The sequence below is a fragment of the Rana temporaria genome, chromosome 10, assembly GCF_905171775.1.
Source record: "Rana temporaria chromosome 10, aRanTem1.1, whole genome shotgun sequence".
NCBI lineage: Eukaryota > Metazoa > Chordata > Amphibia > Anura > Ranidae > Rana > Rana temporaria.
In genome coordinates, this window is record NC_053498.1 from 78814430 (window position 1) to 78836656 (window position 22227).

Here is a 22227-nt window from a genome sequence, read left to right on the forward strand (position 1 = left end):
ATACAGAGTCATGTAGCCTTAAAAGAAGCAAGCCAGAACATCTCATGAATGGAAAAATATTGTACAGCGATCTCTGCTGTCCACATCCCAGGAGTGGACAATTGGATGGTGGATTACCTCAGCCGTCACTGCCTGGACCAAGCAAAATGGGCCCCCAGTCTGACATCTTCAGCTTGATATGTCAGAGGAGGGGGACTCTAAATGTGGGCGTTCTGGCCTCCAGATTTAACAACAAGTTAACTCTTGTTTGTGGCCTGGCTAAGGATCTTTAGCACCGATATCGGATGCTCAAATTTCCTTGACTTCATTCAGTCTAATCTGTGCTTTCCTCCAATGTGAATTCTACCTCCACAAAATAGAGCAAAAGAGGAAACAAGTGATTCACATTTCACAACTGGCCAGGTCGAAACTGATACACAGGCGTAATCGGACTTGTAGGAGATGACCCTTGGCCTCCTTCCAATAGGCCAGACCTGATGTCTCAAGGCTTTCTATTCCATCCTGCTTCTCGGTCTTTACTTCTGCATTACATCACTTCTGGTCCGTGTCTGCCTCGGCTCACGCCCTATGCGTTGCGTCACTTTGAAGTCATACAGCCATGGCGTAACTCGTAGGGTCTGTGCGGAGGCACACGGACCAGAAGTGACGTTGTGCAATAGTAAAATCCAGGATTTTTTTTATATATAGAGGCATTTTTTTAAGTTTTAAAGTGTAAGTGCATTTTGTTTGTAATGTTTACATTACTAACATACTACATCATAAGAGGCTTGTTGGTATCTTTCCCTCGCATGGGTAAGGCAAATATGGCAGCATGAATAAACAAGAACCTTTTTTAAAGCAGGGATAAGCAATTAGCGGACCTCCAGCTGTTGCAAAACTACAAGTCCCATCATGCCTCTGCCTCTGGGTGCCATACTTGTGGCTGTCAGTCTTGCTATGTCTCATGGGACTTGAAGTTTTGCAACAGCTGGAGGTCTGCTAATTGCATATCCCTGTTTTAAAGGTACCATACTCCTCTTAAAACCAGAGCCTTGAGGAAGTATATGTGGAGAGCCCCTAGAGGTCTGGAGGTACAGGATGAGCTGGATACTGTCCAAACCTGGGATGATTAATATATACAGGCTGTATGACACCAATCTGGAGATGAGCATACTGTGAGCACAGAGGTGACATAGTGTGTAAAGTCTAGAGGCACATAGCTTATGATATTGGGTGCATGGATAATCGCAGAACAAGATTCTTATCACTATTGTTTTGATACTACCAACTGTGTGGACTGATCACCTAATTTTTGGTAATAGATGCATTTTTTTGTACGAGTTAACATTTTATGTGATCTTCATCATATATATTTTCCTTGTAATATACATGGGGAAAGAAAGGTACACACAACTTCACTTTTGGTGATTTTGTTATGCATATGCAATAGAATCTAGCCAGAGCAGCGCCACACACTTTCATATTTAGACATCAAGCCTTTTTATTGTCCAGATTTTTATGGCCTCCACCAGGTCATTTTTTAATACCTTCGCAAAGTTTTTTCGGTGGACGTCCAATATTCTGCAGATGCAACTTTTGTCCATAAGGTTCCTTCAACGGCAGTCTGAAGTTGGGTCAGTTGACCCCTATTGTTGGCCCTTTTGGCAGAGTTCTCTTTTCCTAGTTGTTTGCCCCCCCCTTCTTGAGCTGCACGATTAGTCGTTAATCGAAATCACAAACTTTTTCCCTTCCCGATCTTCAAAACAAAATGTCACAATCTTTCTAACAAGTGCAGAGAGTTCTCACAGCTGTGAATAAAAAGATCTAGGCAGCCTGCCAAAGTATTGCTTCATTTTTTTTATCATGTCCCCAATTCAGCTGGGGATTTTGCAGCTATGGTGGCACATGCTTAGTTTTGAGAAAATTTCCATGCTGAGCATTTCCTCCCTATCGCATTTGAGCAGCCCATGTGAATATAGAGTCACACATTTGGGTGTATACATAGTAACAAATGACAGCCCACTCCCTCACTCCTCCTCCATGCCCACTAACCCGTTATAAACACAATGGGTGTGGGTTTTTTTATGATGGCTTTGCCTCCCTGTTTTAAAACACAAGCTGGAGGGGCATAATACAGCTTGTGTCTGGCAGAAAACTGCCCACATCATGTTATTTCCACACAATTATAAAGATTTGTTTTCAAATATATATTTGTATGCCAATTTAAAAAAGTTTATTGATATTTAATTTTTACTCTGAATTCCAAGGGCTTTTTTTTTTGACCAGCAGAGGACTAAAAGCTCCCTCCTGCTTATGTTTTCCTGCAGACAGGCTGGGAAAGAGTATATATATATATATATATATATATATATATATATATATATATATATATATATATATATATATATATATATATATATATATATATATATTATAATATATTAAACAGCGTGTGTTTAGTATCACTTTAAATCCCAGGAGAATCTCTTTGGAATAAATCCTCTCTACTCTTTGAGACCTTTTGTCTTTTTTTGGTTCTTCAGAGGAAACATTCCCACCATTGCTGGATGTGGTTTGGGTTTTATGAGTCTCTTAGCCATTGCGTCTTTCCAGAAAGACAGATTCTTCTTCTTTTTTTTTTCTTTTTTTTTTCATGCCGGCGTATCCCTGGAAGGACACCATGGCTCTGTCAAACCATTCAAGTTATATTCTCCAGGGTCAGATTCCGCTCTTTTCTGTTGAGACTACTAGGTCTGTGAGCTTTTATATGTCTTTTCAACCTTGGGCAACTGTTTCCCAGAGTTGTAAGGCTTCTACTTGGACTTCTGTTCAGACTTTCTCCAAGTCCTGCCAGGTTGATGTTTCGGCCTCATCTGATGGGGTTCACATCATAAGGTCCTTTGGCAGCTATTTCATCTGCAGGCGTTTTTCTTCTGTAAAACCTCTCGCTATTGGAATTCCCAAAAGATATGAGAAGTCAGTGGGCCATTTCAATCCACCAGCATCTATCTATAACCAGTACCTGGTTGGACTTTTAGGGGTGATTGTTACAAAGACTGACAGAATATTCCAAGAAATGCTTGACATACTGCAAATCTTGCTCATCACACATTTTTCTCCAACAGACTATTGTATTAACATTGTGTGTAATGGCATGTTTTCATGACTTGTAATTTGTTTTGTAGGATTCACAGTCTAGCATGGGAAGTCCATCGACTCGAATTTCACACAGCATTATTGGTGCGGAAGATGAGGAATTTGATGCGGAACCAGAACAGGTAACTATATATAGTACCAAGAATATGGACAACTAGGCAAAGGTTCTGCATTCCTTGCATTAAGATAAAAAATGTTTAGGTAGCAGTATGCACCCCCCCCCCCCCCCATACTTGAGTTTTCACTAGATCAAGCACTGTGCCCATCTAAAGCAGCTGTCTCCCTTCTCCCTGCTCTCACAAACTTGGCTGTTCCTGTCCTTAAAGCGGTGGTTCACCCTAATAAAACATTTTTTTTTTCTAGCATTAAATTAGGCATAGTAGCGCGACCTACTGTATGCCTGTGTTTATTTTTTTAGCCCCGTACTCACTGTGCAATCGTATAGATAAGATTCCGACTCCCCGCGGGGAATGGGCGTTCCTATCCAGAGGGAGCATGATTGACGGCCGGCTATGGCGCGTCACGCTTCTCCGGAAATAGCCGAAATAGGACTTGACGCTTTACGGCGCCTGCGCATAGTCTGTGCGCAGGCGCCGTGAAGAGCCGAGACCTACTCCGGCTATCTTCGGGGAGCGTGACGTGCCATAGCCGGCCGTCAATCATCCTCCCTCTGGATAGGAACGCCCATTCCGCGCGGGGAGTCGGAATCTTATCTATACGATTGCACAGTGAGTACGGCGCTAAAAAAAGAAATACAGGCATACTGTAGTTCGCGCTACTATGCCTATTTTAATGCTAAAATGTTGGTAATGAGGGTGAACCACCGCTTTAAAATCCTTTGATGGGGCTGGGCTGTACTGTACTGTCTAATCTCAGGCTTCATGGCTCAGGGGCGAGCCTGCAGATGTACCTCCATAACAAACGGCTCTTGGAAAGAGGAGGAGCCTAGAGCAACCGCAAATGAAGTGTGTGTGTGTGTAATAATGTGTGTGTGTGTGTGTGTGTGTACCCTTTTTTTTTTGACAAAACATGGAAAATTTCAAGAGGTTTGAATATCTATTTAAAGCGGAGGTTCACCCAAATAACATGTATATCTGACCAACTTCCTTATATTCGTAACAAGTACAGTCCGCCATTTTTTTTTTTTTTTTTGTGCTTTACATACCTTGTAATCCATCTTTTCAATCTACTTCTCCCCGCGGGAGTAGGCGTTTCTATGCCTAGGGGGATTTTCATCTGGGAGGTCGCCCAGATGACTGACGTCTTTTCCCCCCGGCGGATAAGGCCCCGCCCCCCGTATTGTGTAGGCGCGCACGAGTTGCGGCGTTTCCGAAAGAAGCTGAACATGCAGAGATGTGAGTCGGCTCTATACGGCGCCTGCACTCTGCATGTTCGGCTTTTTCGGAAACCCCGTAACTTGTGCGCGCCTACGCAATACAGGGGCGTGGCCTTATCCGCCGGGAGGAACAGACGTCCGTCAACTGGGCAACCTCCCAGATGACAATCCCCCTAGGCATAGAAACGCCTACTCCCGCGGGGAGAAATAGATTAAAAAGATGGCTTACAAGGTACGTAAAGCATAAAAAAAAAAAAAAATTGCGGACTGTACTTGTTACGAATATAAGGAAGTTGGTCAGATATACATGTTATTAGGGTGAACCTCCGCTTTAAGGCACTATATACAGTATCTTACAAAAGTGAGTACACCCCTCACATTTTTGTAAATATTTTATTATATCTTTTCATGTGACAACACTGAAAAAAATTACACTTTGCTACCATTTAAAGTAGTGTACAGCTTGGATAACAGTGTAAATTTGCGGTCCCCTCAAAATAACACACAGCTATTCATGTCCAAACTACTGGCAATAAATGAGCACACCCCTAAGTGAAAAGGTCCAAATTGGACCCAAATTGGACCCAATTGGCCATTTTCCCTCCCCGGTGTCATGTGACTTAGTGTTGCAAGGTCTCAGGTGTGAATGGGGGAGCAGGTGTGTTAAACTGCTGGCAACAAAAGTGAGTACACCCCTAAGTGAAAATGTTCAAATTGGGCCCAAAGTGTCAATATTTTGTGTGGCCACCATTATTTTACAGCACTGCCTTAACCCTCTTGGGCATGGAGTTCACCAGAGCTTCACAGGTTGCCTCTTCCACTTTGCCATGATGGCATCATGGAGCTGGTGGATGTTGGCGACCTTGTGCTCCTCCACTTTCCGTTTTGAGGGTGCCCCACAGATGCTCATTATGGTTTAGGTCTGGAGACATGCTTGCCGAGTCCATCATCTTTACCCTCAGCTTCTTTAGCAAGGCAGTGGTCATCTTGTAGGTGTGTGTTGGGGTCGTTATGTTGGAATACTGCCCTGCAGCCCAGTCTCCGAAGGAAGGGGATCATGCTCTGCTTCAGTATGTCTCAGTACATGTAGGCATTCATGGTTCCCTCAACGAACTGTAGCTATCCAATGCCCGCAGCACTCATGCACCCCCAGACCATGACACTCCCACCACCATGCTTGACTGTAGGCAAGAAACACTTGTCTTTGTACACCTCACCTGGTTGCCGCCACACACGCCTGACACCATCTGAACCAAATAAGTCTATCTTGGTTTCATCAGATCACAGGACATGGTTCCAGTAATCTATGTCCTTAGTCTGCTTGTCTTCAGCACAACAGTCATTCAGACCAATTTGATGCAGCGTGCAGTTTATGGTCTGAGCACTGACAGGCTGTTCCCCCACACCTTTTAACCTCTGCAGCAATGCTGGCAGCACTAATACGTCCATTTCCCAAAGGCAACCCTCTGGATATGAAGCTGAGCACATGCACTTAACTACTTTGGTCGACCATGGCGAGGCCTGTTCTGAGTGGATCCTGTCCTGGTAAACTGGTTTATGGTCTTGGCCACATTGCTGCAGCTCATTTTCAGGGTCTTGACAATCTTCTCATGGCCTAGGCCAGTGATGGTGAACCTTGGCACCCCAGATGTTTTGGAACTACATTTCCCATGATGCGCAACTGCACTGCAGAGTGAATGAGCATCATGGGAAATGTAGTTCCAAAACATCTGGGGTGCCAAGGTTCACCATCACTGGCCTAGGCTATCTTTATGTAAAGCAACAGTTATTTTTTCCAGATTCTCAGAGTTCTTTGCCATGAGGTGCCATGTTGAACTTCCAGTGACCAGAGAGAGCGAGCAATAACACCAAATTTAACACACCTGCTCCCCGTTCACACCTGAGACCATACAACACTAATAAATCACATAACACCAGGGAGGGAAAATTGGGCCCAATTTGGAAATTTTCACTTAGGGTGTACTCATTTTGGTTGCCAGCGATTTTAGACCTAAATGGCTGTGTGAGTTATTTTGAGAGGACAGCAAATTTACACGGTTATCCGAGTTGTACACCAACTACTTTATCTTGTAGCAAAATGTTTTTTTTTTTTTTTTTTCAGTTTTGTCACATGAAAAGATATAAAATATTTTCAAAAAATGTGAGGGTGTACTCACTTTTGTGAGATACTGTAAATGGTGCCTTGAAAAGATATTCATACCCCTTGAAATTTTGCCATGTTGCAACTAAAAAAAGTAAATGTATTTTGTTGGGATTTTATGTGATAGACCAACACAAAGTGGCACATAATTGTGAAGTGGAAGGTAAATGATAAATGGTTTTCAATTGTTTTTACAAATATCTGAAAAGCGTGGCATGCATTTGTATTTGGCCCTATTTACTCGGATACCCCTAACTAAAATCTAGTGGAACCAATAGCCTTCAGAATTCACCTAATTAGTAAATAGAGTCCACCTTTGTGTAATGTAATCTCAGTAGAACTACAGCTGTTCTGTGAAGCCCTCAGAGGTTTGTTGGAGAACCTTGAACAAACCACATCGTGAAGGCCAAGGAGCACACCAGACTGGCCAGGAATAAAGTTGTGGAGAAGTTTAAAGTAGGGTTACGTCATATAAAAAAAAAAAAAACAAGCTTTGAACTTCTCACGGAGCACTGCTCAATCCATCATCTGAAAACGGAAAGAGAATGGCACAACTGCAAACCTACAAACCTGCCCCACTCATAAACCATAACCTTCACTCATATATACCACCACCTCCATCATCATCAGGACCCACTTCCCGATTGACCAGAAGGAGAAACAGGAAGACCTTAGCGAACATAAATTTGCTTATGTCTGGATGGACTCAGGGCGCAGTGCTCTGCGTTTTCAAGCCCACCCTTTTTTTAAGCAATTTGGAGCCTCAGGCTCTAATCGTGTGCTTAAAAAACAAAACAAAAAAAAAAAAAATTTGAAATGTATGCATCCGGTGCCCTGCAAGTAGATTAGGGAGGCAGTGACCCTAATAGAGTGGCCGCCACTGGACATACCCAAAAAAACTTGCAGCAAAAGGTGGTTCTACAAAATATTGGCTCAGGAGGGCTGAATACAAATGCACACCACACTTTTTCAGATATTTATTTGTAAAAAAAAACTATTTGAAAACCATTTATAATTTTCCTTCCACTTTACAAATATACATAGTGTATATACATACATATAATTTCACATTTACTGTTTGTTTCTAGTACACTGCTATGCTGAACAGTTCTAAGAGCTCATGGGGTCTCATTATAAATGTTTTCATGCAAGAGTCACAATTTTCTCCCAGGTTTCAAATATGTTTTTTTCAACTGAATCAAATTAGAAAATGTTTGAATCTTGTGGGAAAACATTTTAAATAGACCCTATGTCTGCCTGCACCTAAATATCAGGAAAACTGATTACATTTGTATATTCTTATGAGTTGGAGAATGCATAACACCTCCCTAGATGATGACTTGCCTGGAATTTCAATTATAAGAAAGCCAAAACTTGATGGTTTCTTTCTAAAGCTCAGCATGCTCTGCCATAAAAGCACCTGGTAAAGTTTTTTTTTTTTTTTTTTTTTTTTTCTAGAACTAAAGATGGATTCTAAAAAAAAAAAGTAACTTTTTCAAATGTGTTACCATTGAAACAGATTATTGTAAAATCCACCAGTAACTATTAATTCCTGAATACACTTTTCCATTGTGTGGTGTTGTAGTTTGTGTCGTGTAGCACACTGTAGTTTAGGCAGGGAGCTCCTCACAAATTTACTTGCCAGGAGTAGTTATCCTGGCTGATGGCGATCTATTGATTTCTCAAGTTTGGCATTGTTGCACTTTTCTCTTCTACCACTAGGTGGCTGGGTACTTGGTGGTACTAAATATGAGAAGGGCAACCCAAGGTCAGGGCATGTGGGGTATCTCAGCCAATGGGCAGAGGTTTTCTTGAACCCTTTGTTCTGCTGGGAGAACCTATACGGGTGGAGCCAGGTGAAGTAGATTCTGTGCCACCTGGACGGCTGTCTAGGTGGATGTGTGTCATATTGCCCAGGCTGCTAAGCCGGAGATTAGGCCTATCCCAGGCACATCTGGCTGGATTGGAGGAGCTCAAGGGATTGGGTGGAAGTGAATCAGAGGGTCTAGTGAGAGACCAGGAGCTTGGTGTATGGAAGAACTAAAAGGAGAAAGTGTAGTGAAGCTAAAAGAATGGTTATGCTTTGTGTTAGGAACTGTTAAAGACTGTTGCCATAGACGGCATGCCTGCACGTGCAGATGTGGCTTCTTGCTGGAGGCCTTTCCCTGCACGGCTGTCGTCCTATTGAAGTCTCGGAGTTTGCTAATTGAGTTTGCAACTATCTGAAGGTGTCCTGGCCCTAACCCTTTGTCCCCGAATAATACAAAAAGGACTGTTAAGGGAACTGCAAAAAATAGAATACTCCTAAAGCCTCATCCGTATAGGATCGAATTTGTGAAAAAGACTCTGTGTTGGACTTCGTAAGCAAGATGGATGAGAGTATAATAAAAAAAATTGTATTTTATTAATAACTAATCGCTCACAAACAGATCAAGTATAGAAAGAGTTAAAAAAAAAAAAAAACATTAAACACCGAAAGATACATAAAACTATGATGTGAACAGAAGGTTGTCCCCAAATGGACAGCTGTGAGCCCCCTGTGAATCCACCAAATGGACATCAGTGTGCCCCTGTGGGACTGTTAAGAGAAATAAAAACTCTTTTACAACCAAGAAGTGTCTGGCGCCCAATGACTTTCACCATCTTTGCACCCACTATGCCTCACAGCCCACTACATACAGAAGGATATTGGCCATCTCTGGCCCTGGAGGTTCTTATTGGATCAAAGGGAGCCTGAGACCTTGCTACATGTAACATTCATGACTGCAACACATGTAATGCACATTAGCGTCCGAACACTAACGCAAAGCAACTCCAATGCACATGCAGAAAATGATGGTTGTCCATTTTTTGGATGTTTTGGTGCGTTGAAATGAACTGACTTAATGCAGTGTGTGGAAAAACGTGCATTAATGCGATGCATGAGGATGTCAAGGTCTGAATGAGCCCTTAATGGTATTATAAAGGTTCTTATTTTCTTTCAGCAGGTGAACGATCAGTGTAGCTGCTTCCTAAGTATGGATATGTTGAAGACTCATCCTGCTCACCTTGCGGTCTTCATGTTCCATGTGGTTTCACAGTTTGACCCTGCTCCATTGGTGTGTTAAGAAAAAAGAAAAGAACAAAAAAAATGTTTTTTGATGAGTTTCTTTGTGAATGTGACACCATAGTGATGTGTTTTGCTCTTCTCTTCTTGCCCAGCTCTGCTACTTGCATGGTGACCTTTATAAGCAGACAAACCCTAAGGAGACGCGCAGAGTATTTCTGGAAATCTACCAGATCTTCCTAGAGAGAACAGCTGTGAGACATAATTTTTCTTTAATTTCTCTGTATTTTGTGTCTTTTTTTTGTGATATGTCCTGATCATTGGTTTGCAAACTATGAAATGTCTCAATAGAACAAAAGGATACATGAAATAAAACTGGATGTTTTGAACAAAGCCTGCTTTTAAAGGGCTTTAAACTGGAATCCTCCATCTTGCACTCTTTTAGAGGCGTCCCCTTTATAATTAACAAAACTTTTTTTTTTTTTTTCTACCAAATTTTTATTTATTCTTAGTTTGTTTAGCAAAAAATAAAAACCCCAGTGGTCAAATACCACCAAAAGAAAGCTTTATTTGTGGGAAGAAAATGATAAAAATGTTTTGAGTACAGTGTATCATGACCGTGCGATTGTCATTAAAAGTGTGACAGAGCTGAAAGCTGAAAATTGTCCTGTGCAGGAGGGGGGATGCCTTGTATTATAGGGGTTATATATATTTTTAAGGTTTCTATTGAGGGGAAAGAGATTAGAACATGTCAGGTTTTTAGTGCAGTGTGCCTGTTAGTGTTTTAAGTTATAAGTTCCAGATTCTGTTCATCTATTCATCCTGTTTGCCATTACCCCTGAATATAGAGAGAATCCAAAGTCTATGGTCGTCACCAGAACAGTAATAGATGGGAAATCTTCGAATGGGTGCAGTAGCTCTGGACCCTGGTGACCACCAGGTATTCCCTCACTTTAGGGGGGATTTCCTCTCACTTTCTGCTTTTGGATGTGAGACAGGAAGTGAAGGGAAGTCTTCTTCTCAATGAGACACAGATGGCAAAAATGCTATAATGCTCCCTTAAGCCTAGTACACGCTATTTTTTTTTTTTGGTTGAACGAAAAAAAAAAAAGCTCAAGTCGGAGCCGATGTACTAACGATCCAACATTAGTTCTAGCAATCTCTTCTGATAGGACAGCAATTGGCTGATTGGGATTTTCCAGCATGCTCTTCCGACAAAAGCCGGCCGGCTGCCATACACACGGACCGAACGACGTCTGTTTTTTATTGAACCAACTGATGTCGCCCGACATTCGACCTATGTGTACTATCCTTTACTTTATGCAAAATGACAAGAAAATGTTGCCTTTTAGTTTTTTAACCACTTAAGACCCAAACCATTATGCAGGTTAAGGACCTGGCCAGTTTTTGCAATTCGGCACGGCGTCGCTTTAACTGACAATTGTGCGTTAATGTGACGTGACTCCCAAACAAAATTGACGTCCTTTTTTTTCCCCACAAATGGAGCTTTCTTTTGGTGGTATTTGATCACCTCCTGCGGTTTTTATTTTTTGCGCTATAAACAAAAATAGAGCGACAATTTTGAAAAAAAAAATCTATTTTTTACTTTTTGCTATAATAAATATCCCCAAAAATGTATATAAAAAACATTTTTTTTTCCTCAGTTAAGGCCGATACGTATTCTTCTACATATTTTTGGTAAAAAAATCACAATAATCGTTTGAGTGGTTTGCGCAACAGTTATAGCATTTACAAAATGGGGGATAGTTTTATGGCATTTTTATTAATAATATATATATTTTTTTTTTTTACTAATAATGGCGATCATCGTTTTTTTTTTCGTGACTGCGACATGGTGGATGCATCGGATACTTTTGACACATTTTTGGGACCATTGTCATTTTCACAGCAAAAAGTGCTATAAAAATGCGCTGATTACTGTGAAAATGACAAGGGCAGTGAAGGGGTTAACCACTAGGGGGCGCTAAGGGGTTAAGTGTGCTCTAAGGGAGTGATTCTTACTGTAGGGGGGCTTGGCTGTAGGTGTGACATAACTGATCGTAGTTCCCTATATCAGGGAACAGACAATCAGTGACACTGCCACACAGAAGTTCTTTAGCTCCTGTGACCCGATAGCGGGACACCAGCGGCGATCAGGTCCCCGGGCGCGGTCATGGAGCTTCGGATTGGGTCGCGCGCCCCACGGCTGGGCTCTTAAAGGCGAAGTACCTGTACGTCCCTGTGCCCAGCCGTGCTATTCTGCTGACGTTAGGCGGTCCTTAAGTGGTTAATCAATGAATTGTATATCAGTTATGTCCAGTCATTCATTTTGATTGGAGCATAACACCATCCTGCGATTTCCTCTGCGACTGCATATACTATTAGCTTTACGTTGTGATTTTATTTATGCACCTGAGTCACCTTATCTCCACTGTTTGCACATTCATTCAGTACACCTTTGGATGCACCTTATCTTGGCATTTATAGCGATTTTAATCTTTCAGTCAATCTATTTGCATATTTGCACATTCATTTATCAATTATACTATTTTGGTTATTTATACATTTTTACCAATTACATCATTCTATGCTATTGGAGCGCAACGCCATCTCTTGATTTTTTCCATGTCTCACTGTGGGTAATGGTTGGCCCATACAGTAGTTGCCGCACCTTTACCCTCTGCACACATAGTTTCCACTGTAGCGCAGGAATGACTACTTTACCCATTCAGATATTTGTGTATTTCATTTGTTGTAGAATCTACGGGTTTCTGTCCCTGAAGACCTTGCACTGGAGTTGGGTAAGTGTCCAAGATTCAGTTTACTATAACATATAGTACTTCAGTGGCCTTGATCTTGGGAAGCACGTTGCTTTGACCATGCTGAAGGTTTTCTTCACCATTGTTCCTACACCCCAAACTTGCTCATCCATGTCTTTTATGGACCTTGCTTTGTGTACTCTTCCAAATCATTTGGTGGAGGGCGTATTAGTGTGTGGGCTTGTTTTTTTAGGGGTTGGGCTTGGTCCCTTAGTTCCAGTGAAGGGAACTCTTAAGGCATTGGCATACCAAGACATTTTGGACAATTTCATCCTCCCAACTTTGTGGGAACAGTTCTGGGGTGGCCCCTTCCTGTTCCAACATGACTGCACATCAGTGCACAGACAAGGTCCATAAATTCATAGATGAGCGAGGTTGGGATGGATGAACTTGACTGGGCCTGCCCAGAGTCCTGGCTTCAACCCGATAGAATACCTTTGGGATGAAGTACCTTGGGGTACCCCAAGGCTCTGTCTTGAGACCAATTCTGTTTACTTATAAATGCTATAGAGGATGGGATAAATGGCTCAATCTCTGTTTTTGTGGACGACACAAAAATAAGCAGGGCAATAACTTCACACCAGGATATAGACATTTTACAGAAAGACCTGTACAAAATAATGGAGTGGGCAAATGAGAAGTAATGCATTTGGGGACAAAAAAACATAAACGCAAACTACTCACTATGGGGATAACCTGGGGGAATCAAGGATGGAGAAAGATCTGGGGTCCTGGTAGATGACAGACAATGGCATGCAGTGTCAAACTACAGCTACCAAAGCCGTCAGAATTTTAGAATGCATAAAAAAGGGGATATACTCCAGGGTTAAAACAATAATCCTGCCACTTTATAAAACTCTAATTAGGCCACATCTGGAGTATTTGCTTCCAGTTCTGGTCACCAGTCCTCAGAAGGGATGTGCTGGAGAGAGTCCAAAGAAGGGCAACAAAATGAATAAGGGGACTGGAGAACCTCGATTTAAGAGGAATGACTACAAGCACTAAATGTATTCTCCCGGAGAAGTGACGATTTAGAGGGGACATGATGGGCATTTACAACTGCCTCAATGGTAATGCCGGCATAGGAAAAAAGCAAATCGGTCTCAGGGAGTGTAAGAGGACATGGATCCACACAATGAGATTGGAGGAGAAGCCACTATAAACGCATGTGTATGCATTTGTTGGAACATAGATTAAGTCTAAACAAAAGAGAAAAATGATTTATGATAAAAGTAGATTATGTATGCATATGCTTCTATATGTGTTTAATAGCAACTATACACAAGTATTTTACTGATTACGCAGGAACTTTTCTCCCAGAAAACCGGTGTAGTAACATCAGTTAGTCTCCTGAGAGAGTGTTCTCTTCTTTTAATACTGTTCGAGTCACAGATACCACATACTGGTTGAGTCACTGCTTTGGGGCAGTTTTAAAGCTGGTGAAATTTAAATTTCCTAATCTGTGTATTTTATTTTGGGTCAATGCAGCGGAAAGTCTGCTCGACCAACAACTATTAGTTTATAAGGCGGTCTGCAATAGCCACCTATATCTTTCATCACATTTCCCTTGAAAGAAATAAACCGAAGTAGGATTGTGCTCTTGGTATGGTTATAATGTGAGGGCAGCTGAATGTGATGCACTGCTCTGGTGTTGAGCTGTGAGCACATAAGCAGTTTGAACACCCTCTTTGTTAAGGGATGGTCTGTCAGTGCTGTAAAGATGGAGTGGGGGCACCTGAACCTGAGGACAGCAGTGACAAAAGGAAATCTTCATTACCTGCTAATGAATGGATTTGTGAGATCTTTGGTCACATCACCACAATCTGATCATACAGTATAAGGCAGACTAAGGATTTATAGAGAGGAGGATTGGTGTGGTAATGAGACCTTAATTAGTCAGAGAATAAAAACGGTTAGACACATCAGACTTCTATTCCAGTGCTCATAACCTGTTGTAAAAATAAACAGTATCTTTCATATAAATTCAAATAAAAAATTTCAGATTATTGAATAATCGGTTGATATAAAGCTTTGAGTACATTGTTTCAAAATGGTACTTTTATACAGACTTATGTTTATGTTTATTAATTGGGGGCAAAATGGGGACTTTATCCCTTTATCTGAAATGTCTGTCCCCTGAATTGTGTTTCCTTTGACAACAGAAAAAAGGCGACCAGAATTGATACCCGAAGATTTGCTTCGACAGTATGTTTACACTGTGCAGGATAAAGTGTACCCAGAAGTACAGAAACTCTTAGAAGACTTCAGGTAACATTCATTTTGTATGTGTTGACATGACTGAATAAAAAATATAATGTAGAAATAATAAAACTCCGCTCTGAATTCACTTTGTCTGACAGGCAGAAACGTAGCATGGGTCTGACTTTAGCAGAGAGTGAACTTGCCAAACTTGATGCCGAACGCTCCAGAGAACGCCAGACGCTTGAAAAAGAACGACTATGTGCGGAACCAATTTTGCAGAAAATTGATGAAATCTTGTAAGTTAAGATCTTGAGTTGAATCAAAACATTGACTTTCTTAAAGGGTTTGACTAAATTTGAATAATACCCTTGCTGTAGTTTTAGACAACGCTGTATCTTGGCCTAGGCCAACAAGGCCCAGGCCTAGGGCAGCTTTTTGCAGGGGGGCAGCACGAAAAGAGTCCCCGCCGGCTTGCGCTACACTTTTAGTGCAGCGCGAGTCTTATGAGGTGGACTGGGCTACAAGACAAATCAGTCTGGTGCCCCCATAGAGTAAGGGATGGTTATAGCCCCTGTTTTTTTTTTTGGCCATCCGTTAATTTTCCTTAAATTTTCTGCCCCATAGCCAAACAGGAAGTAAGGAAATCTCTGCAGATGAAGGGAATCCCCCCCCCCCCCCCCCACAAGGCCCTCACAACTAGTGTCCCCACTAGAAAATTTCAGGACAGGTCTTAAACAGGAAAGGGTGTGACCTTGATAGGAAGAGGTGGATCATATTTAAATTGGGGGTTGCACGAGTTTAGTCAGGCCTAGGGCAGCACAAAACCTAAATACACCACTGGTTGTAGGCCATTTACATACCTCATGAAGACCTTTCTTCTTGTGCTTTTTATAGGCAGCTTTGCATTCTCTCAATGAATACTAAGCTTCCTCTGATTGGCTGAGTCAGAGGAGCAGGCTGATGACGTTGCATTTACCATTGTCGTCCATTTGAAATTGCCATTGTCTGTAATTATCCACCATTTATCTATTCATTGTAGCATTCATAATCCTAAACTCTTTATACATTTGTCAGAATCAATGCTGCTTATCCTAATTCAGTCACCAGCAAAAGGTCCACTCTGATTTTCCTATGACTGTCCACTTCTCTTAGGGATTACCAGAATTTCATGGAAAATTATGTTAAATTTTGCCTTACTTGCCCAGCGATTTCCAAACCGGGGCTGTCTCTAAATTAGTAGACATCACTTTCTACATGCATACTATTAATTTGTGGCACTTTTGTAACTGTTTTATTGTAGATCACCAGGCAGCTCACACAGTTGTTGGTTTTCTGTGTGATATAGTGTTCCACGTGCATCATCATCCAAAAATGGCAAGCTGTGAGTGTGCAATCTGACATCCGCTTTAAAATCTGGTGTCCGGGAGCTTAAATATCCCATGTCATGCTCCAGCTGATTGAACAAGGTGCTCAAGTGGTGGGGTGGTTTCAGGGTAATGTGTAAATGAAGTCCAGCTTTGTGTCAACAGCTGAGAATATGGCCCCCTGTAACACCTAAAAAAAACTGTCTGATCATGCCAGTTTCTATCACTGCTTCAGGGTGTATCATGGATGCTTAGTGGTCAGTTGACTGCTGTTGGTATGTAGAAACAAGTTCTTAACGTTTTGAAAATCTGCTTCAAATTGGATGCGTCAAACTGGTTATTTGCTGTGTGGCTGTACATTTTTTTTTTCCATCTTTTTTTTTTTTTTTTCTTTTAACGTCTCTTCATTTTGTATTATAGACTCTCATCACAGCCACTCGAGGAAGAAAAATGGTAAGATCCGATGACAGCCGTACAAAATAAATTCTGCAATGATTTGCTTTAATTTCAGTAGCGCTTGGCAACACTTTTCTTTGTTGGCCTGTAGTTGCTAAAAATCACTCTCCACTACTGTTGACATTTTTACTTTTTAATCAAGTAAGGAGAAGCTGTATAATAGGCTGATCTCAGGTCTTTTAATAAGGGACCAGAAAAAACAGTTTGGCTTAGGATCTATATATATCATTATTAAATCTCATAAAATAAACTGCTCTGAGAAAAAGAAAGGGAACGGTACTACATAAAAAAATTGGCTGCCCGCAAGGGTAACCACTCTCTCAATTTATGAATATTCATATTGCTACCATTAGGTTAGGTCTTTTGTCAGGCTTCCCAATGGAGCTCTGATGACCATAACATTTTTAAAAAAAATCTAAAAGTGATGGTAAAGGCTAAAAAAAATTTACTCTAAAATAGGTTGAAACTTCAGAATGGCCACATACCTCTGTAGGTTTACAGTGGGGATCGAAAGTTTGGGCACCCCAGGTAAAAATTTGTATTAATGAGCATAACGTAGCCAAGGAAAGATGGGAAAAATCTCCAAAAGGCATCAAATTACAGATTAGACATTCTTATATGTCAAAAAAAGTTAGATTTTATTTCCATCATTTACACTTTCAAAATTACAGAAAACAAAAAAATGGCGTCTGCAAAAGTTTGGGCACCCTGCAGAATTGATAGCATGCACTGCCCCCTTTGCAAAGCTGAGACCTGCCAGTGTCATGGATTGTTCTCAATCATTGTCTGGGAAGACCAGGTGATGTCAATCTTAAAGGTTTTAAATGCCCAGAATCATATCTGACCTTGCCCCAACAATCAGCACCATAGGTTCTTCTAAGCAGTTGTCTAGAAAACTGAAACTGAAAATAGTTGACGCTCACAAAGCTGGAGAAGGCTACAAGAAAATAGCAAAGCATTTTCAGATGTCAATATCCTCTGTTCGGATGTAATTAAGAAATGGCAGTCATCAGTAACAGTGGAAGTTAAAGCAAGATCTAGAAGACTAAGAAAAATATCAGACAGAACAGCTCGCAGGATTGTGAGAAAAGCAATTTAAAACCTACGTTTGACTGCACGATCCCTCCAGAAAGATCTGGCAGACACTGGAGTTGTGGTACACTATTTCACTATAAAGAGATACTTGTACAAATATGGTCTTCATGGAAGAGTCATCAGAAGAAAACCTGTTCTACATCCTCACCACAAAAATCAGCGTTTGAACTTTGCAAATGAACATATAGACAGGCCTGATGCATTTTGGAAACAAGTTCTGTGGACCGATGAGGTTAAAATATAACTTTTTGGCCGGAATGAGCAAAGGTACGTTTGGAGAAGAAAGGGCACAGAATTTAATGAAAAGAACCTCTGTCCAACTGTTAAGCATGGGGGTGGATCAATCATGCTTTGGGGTTGTATTGCAGCCAGTGGCACAGGGAACATTTCACGAGTAGAAGGAAAAATTGATTCAATCAAATTTCAGCAAATTTGGGATGGTAACTTGATGCCATCTGTGAAAAAGCTAAGGTTAAAGCAAGGTTGGCTTCTATAAATGGATAATGATCCTAAACACACCTCAAAATCCACGGGGGATTACATCAAGAGACGTAAACTGAAGGTTTTGCCATGACCTTCACAATCTCCTGACCTCAACATAATTGAAAATCTATGGATAGACCTTAAAAGAGCAGAGAGCCGTGACAGACAGCCCAGAAATCTCAAAGAACTGGAAGACTTTTGTAAGGAAGAATGGGCAAAGATACCTCAAACAAGATTTGAAAGACTCTTGGCTGGCTACAAAAAGCGTTTACAAGCTGTGATACTTGCCAAAGGGGGCAGTACAAGATATTAACTCTGCAGGGTGTCCAAACATTTGCAGATGCCATTTTTTGGTTTTCTGTCATCTTGAAAGTGTAAATTATGGAAATAAAATCTAACTTTTTTGACATATTATAAGAATGTCTAATCTGTAATTTGATGCCTTTTGGAGATTTTTCCATCTTTCCTTGGCTTCGTTATGCACATTAATACAAATTTTTACCTGGGATGCCCAAACTTTCGATCCCCACTGTATACACACATTGTTTAACCATTTAAATGCCAATATGTACACTGGTAAAATGTATTTGTGTGCTTTTACTAATACATTTCATGTAAACGGAAAGCATTAGATTGGATCTTTATTTTATTGAGGGATATATACAACACTATGAAGCGAGAATATTATCCTTTTTGGTTGAAGCCTTAAATGCAGAGGTGAGAAGATTGCTATCATGGCACAATGTGGTGGTGTTTAAGAACAAAGAGACAATCAATAAGATTTAATTTGATCATTTTTGTGTCTTATCATACATCACGGGACAGAGAGCCTTAATTACTTAATGGGGTTATGTAGTCACAACAGGTGATTGGACACTGGCAAACCAAGTCTCCTATGGCTTTTGCCTTCGGCTTGGGAAGGAATAAATTGCTTAGGGACGAGTCTATAATCACGCCCAAGTACTCTAGCCTTTTTTGAGGCTGCAAGGGAGATTTCTTCAGGTTGAGGACCCAGCCTAGGTACTCTAAATATGCCACTGTGCTGTGCACATTTTGGCCCAAGTGTGGGGCGGACTGATCTATGATCAACAGATCGTCCAGGTAGGCGGTTATCGCTATGCCTCGTGCCCTTAGCCTTGTCAGGGCCAGTATTTCAGGAACACTTGAGGTGCCGTAGCCAGCCCGAAAGCAAGGGCCACAAACAAAGTGGCGCTGATCCACAGCAAACCTTAGAAACCTTTGGTGAGCGGAAAATATTGGCACATGTAGATATGCATCTCTGATGTGTATTGATGCCAGGAATTCTCCTCCCTGAAGGTTGTAAATCAGGGGTGTCCAAACTTTTTTCAAAGAGGGCCGCATTTGATGAAGTGAACATGCGTGAGGGCCGACCTTTTTGCCTGACATTATTTGAATTATTATTATTATTTGGATATACTGTATATATCTCTTTTGTGGCCCCAACCAATCCCAGAGCGCTGCTCAGGACCAAGGATGAGCTTGGGCGTGTTATTTGAATATACCGTATTTATCGGCGTATAACACGCACAGGCTTACCATTGAGATGAATGCAGCCTCACCAGAGCCATGAATTCAGCCTCACCAATGCCATCAGTACAGCCTGATTGATGCCCATCTGCAGCCTCAGAGGGTACAGGGAGGAGGCGGGACAAGTGCCGTCAGATTACAAACAGGAGAATTTCTTGTTGACTCCGTGGCCTCTTTAATGCAAAGTCCCGCCTCCTATGATAAACAGAACAGTCATCCAATGGCATCCCAGGAAACGGGACTTCCTTTTACAGATGCCCCTGAGTAAACAGGAGATTATCTTCATGTAATCTGATGGCGCACGTCCTGTCCCCTCTGAGGCAGCGCCGATATATACGGTATATATCTTTTGTGGCCCCCAGGCACAGGGCACATGTGAGGCTGCATTGATTATTTATTTATTTTTATTTATATATATATATATATATATATATCTATCTCTAAATCCCCAGGGGGCCATATTAAATCACCAGGGGGGCCGCAATTGGCCCAGGGGCCGGACTTTGGACATGCCTGGTGTAAACAACTGAACGAACAGACTCTATGCAGAAGGAGCTAATGTTCAGAAACTGATTCAGACTTTTTAGACATCCCTGTTTGGTTTGGAACCAATTGGGAGGGGTTATATAGGGGAGGAACTCAATTGTAATTGGGTTTGCCAGTGTCCAATCACCTGTGGTGACTACATAACCCATTAAGTAATTAAGGCTCTGTGTCCCATGATGTATTCCCAAGAAAGGGATTTTACAGGTAAGCTGTATTAAAAAATCAATTTTTTTTACTTGATTTCAATAATGGACTCGGACCCTTTAAAACAGATTCCCCTAAATGGCTTTTTCTATTTTTTTTTAAATATATGTATTTGTTTTTTTTAAGCACAATTTATAAGTAAAACTTATTTTTTTTAAGTAGATTTATGTGCGTTTTTATCTTGTGTGAATTGTGTTTGTATTAGCGCTCCACTTATTATATACAAATCTACTTTTTATTTGGTTTTGCTCAACCACATTCAAATACTGCAGAAAGGTTTGGTGTATCTAAACTACAAGCATTATGGGTTTAGATGTTATTGTAGCCACAGTCTTAAAGCGGGGGTTCACCCGAAATTTTTTTTTTTTTAACATTAGATTGAGGCTAATTACTGGAAGCAGAATCGGGTGTTTTTAAAAAAAATCAATGCAGTACTTACCGTTTTAGAGAGATGTTCTCCGCCGCTTCCGGGTATGGTCTTCGGGACTGGGCGTTCCTATTTGATTGACAGCCTTCCGACGGTCGCATACAGCGCGTCACGAGTTGCCGAACGTCGGTGTGGCTCTATACGTCGCCTGCGTACCGATGTTCGGCTACTTTCCGAAAGTGGTGACGCGCTGTATGCGACGGTCGGAAGGCTGTCAATCAAATAGGAACGCCCAGTCCCGCAGCCCATACCCGGAAGCGGCGGAGAACATCTATCTCTAAAACGGTAAGTACTGCATTGATTTTAAACAAAACACCTGATTCTGCCTCCAGTAATTAACCTCAATCTAATGTTAAAAATTGATTTTTTTGGTAAACCTCCACTATAAGGATTGAATTTTGATGTGGGGCCACTTCGGTTGAACAGAAGTTGAACTGCAGGTGGACTTTTGTTCAATCCACCCTGTTGGATAAACACTGTTATGATGGCCATTTAGAGGCATTTAGGGTTGATATTTCACATGCCTACATTATTTGTCTGAGCACATAGGTCATTTTGGCTTTGTGCCTGGGACATCGAAGATCTGTTTCTCTCCTTAACGGTGCAGAAAACCTGTAGATGGGACAGAAGAAACCTAATATCGTTATCGTATGGTACAGAGCACAGGCTGAGTAGTAATAGACCCCGAGTTGTAGGCTGGTACCTCAGTCATTAGCCTTCTGTTTGATTTTGACATGAGTCGCCCTTCCTTGTGCTCCTTCAAAGAAAATTCCCAACTCAACTCGCCAGCCAGCCTGCAACCAACCAAATTCTCCTGTCTACTAATTTACATTAAAAACAGGAGTTTAGTTGGCACACATTTGCGAATACATGCATAAGCTGCAGAGCCACTCCATGGTTACACAGTATCTGCATTTCTAACTCTGTAAATTTATAAAAGCCTCCATAGTAGAAGCACATGCATTCTAATGGATAGATAGAGGGCAGGTGAGCCTGGAGGGAGCCCACCCCTCCTGTTTTTAATGCCGTCTGAGGTCCCAAAACTGTCAGGCAATTTAATATTGTGTTTTGGCCTTGTCCCTTGTGCCACAGATGTCTTTGCAATTTCACCTTACGGAATATTATTCTGAAATTTTTCGACAGTTTTTAGATGCAGCTTTTCAGACTGTTGAACCTCTGCCAATCTTTACTTCTGAGAAACTCAAACTCTCTAAGATTCCCTTTTTATACCTAGTCATGTCACTGAACTGTTGCCAATGAACCCAATTCATTGCAAAGTGTACTTCCAGCTCTTCCTTGTTGGTACCACTTTGTCAGCTTGTTGTTGCCCTCTCCCAACTTTATGGAGATGTGTTGCTGCCATCAATTTCAAAATTACCAAATTTTTTTCTTAAAATGGGACTTT

At 41.3% G+C, this 22227-nt stretch overlaps 1 protein-coding gene across 3 annotated transcripts in view; it reads left to right on the forward strand.

Moving 5' to 3' along the window:
• Nucleotides 1–22227, forward strand: part of ARHGEF12 (Rho guanine nucleotide exchange factor 12) — a 254728-nt gene that overhangs the window by 122466 nt on the left and 110035 nt on the right. For 2 of the 3 annotated variants that reach the window (XM_040325540.1, XM_040325542.1), the window contains 7 exons: nucleotides 3165–3257; nucleotides 9617–9730; nucleotides 9834–9932; nucleotides 12437–12479; nucleotides 14660–14765; nucleotides 14858–14995; nucleotides 16484–16516. In XM_040325540.1, the coding sequence (XP_040181474.1) occupies nucleotides 3165–3257; nucleotides 9617–9730; nucleotides 9834–9932; nucleotides 12437–12479; nucleotides 14660–14765; nucleotides 14858–14995; nucleotides 16484–16516 (626 nt within the window). The remainder of the gene's footprint in view (nucleotides 1–3164; nucleotides 3258–9616; nucleotides 9731–9833; nucleotides 9933–12436; nucleotides 12480–14659; nucleotides 14766–14857; nucleotides 14996–16483; nucleotides 16517–22227) is intronic. The other variant, XM_040325541.1, reaches the window with a different exon arrangement.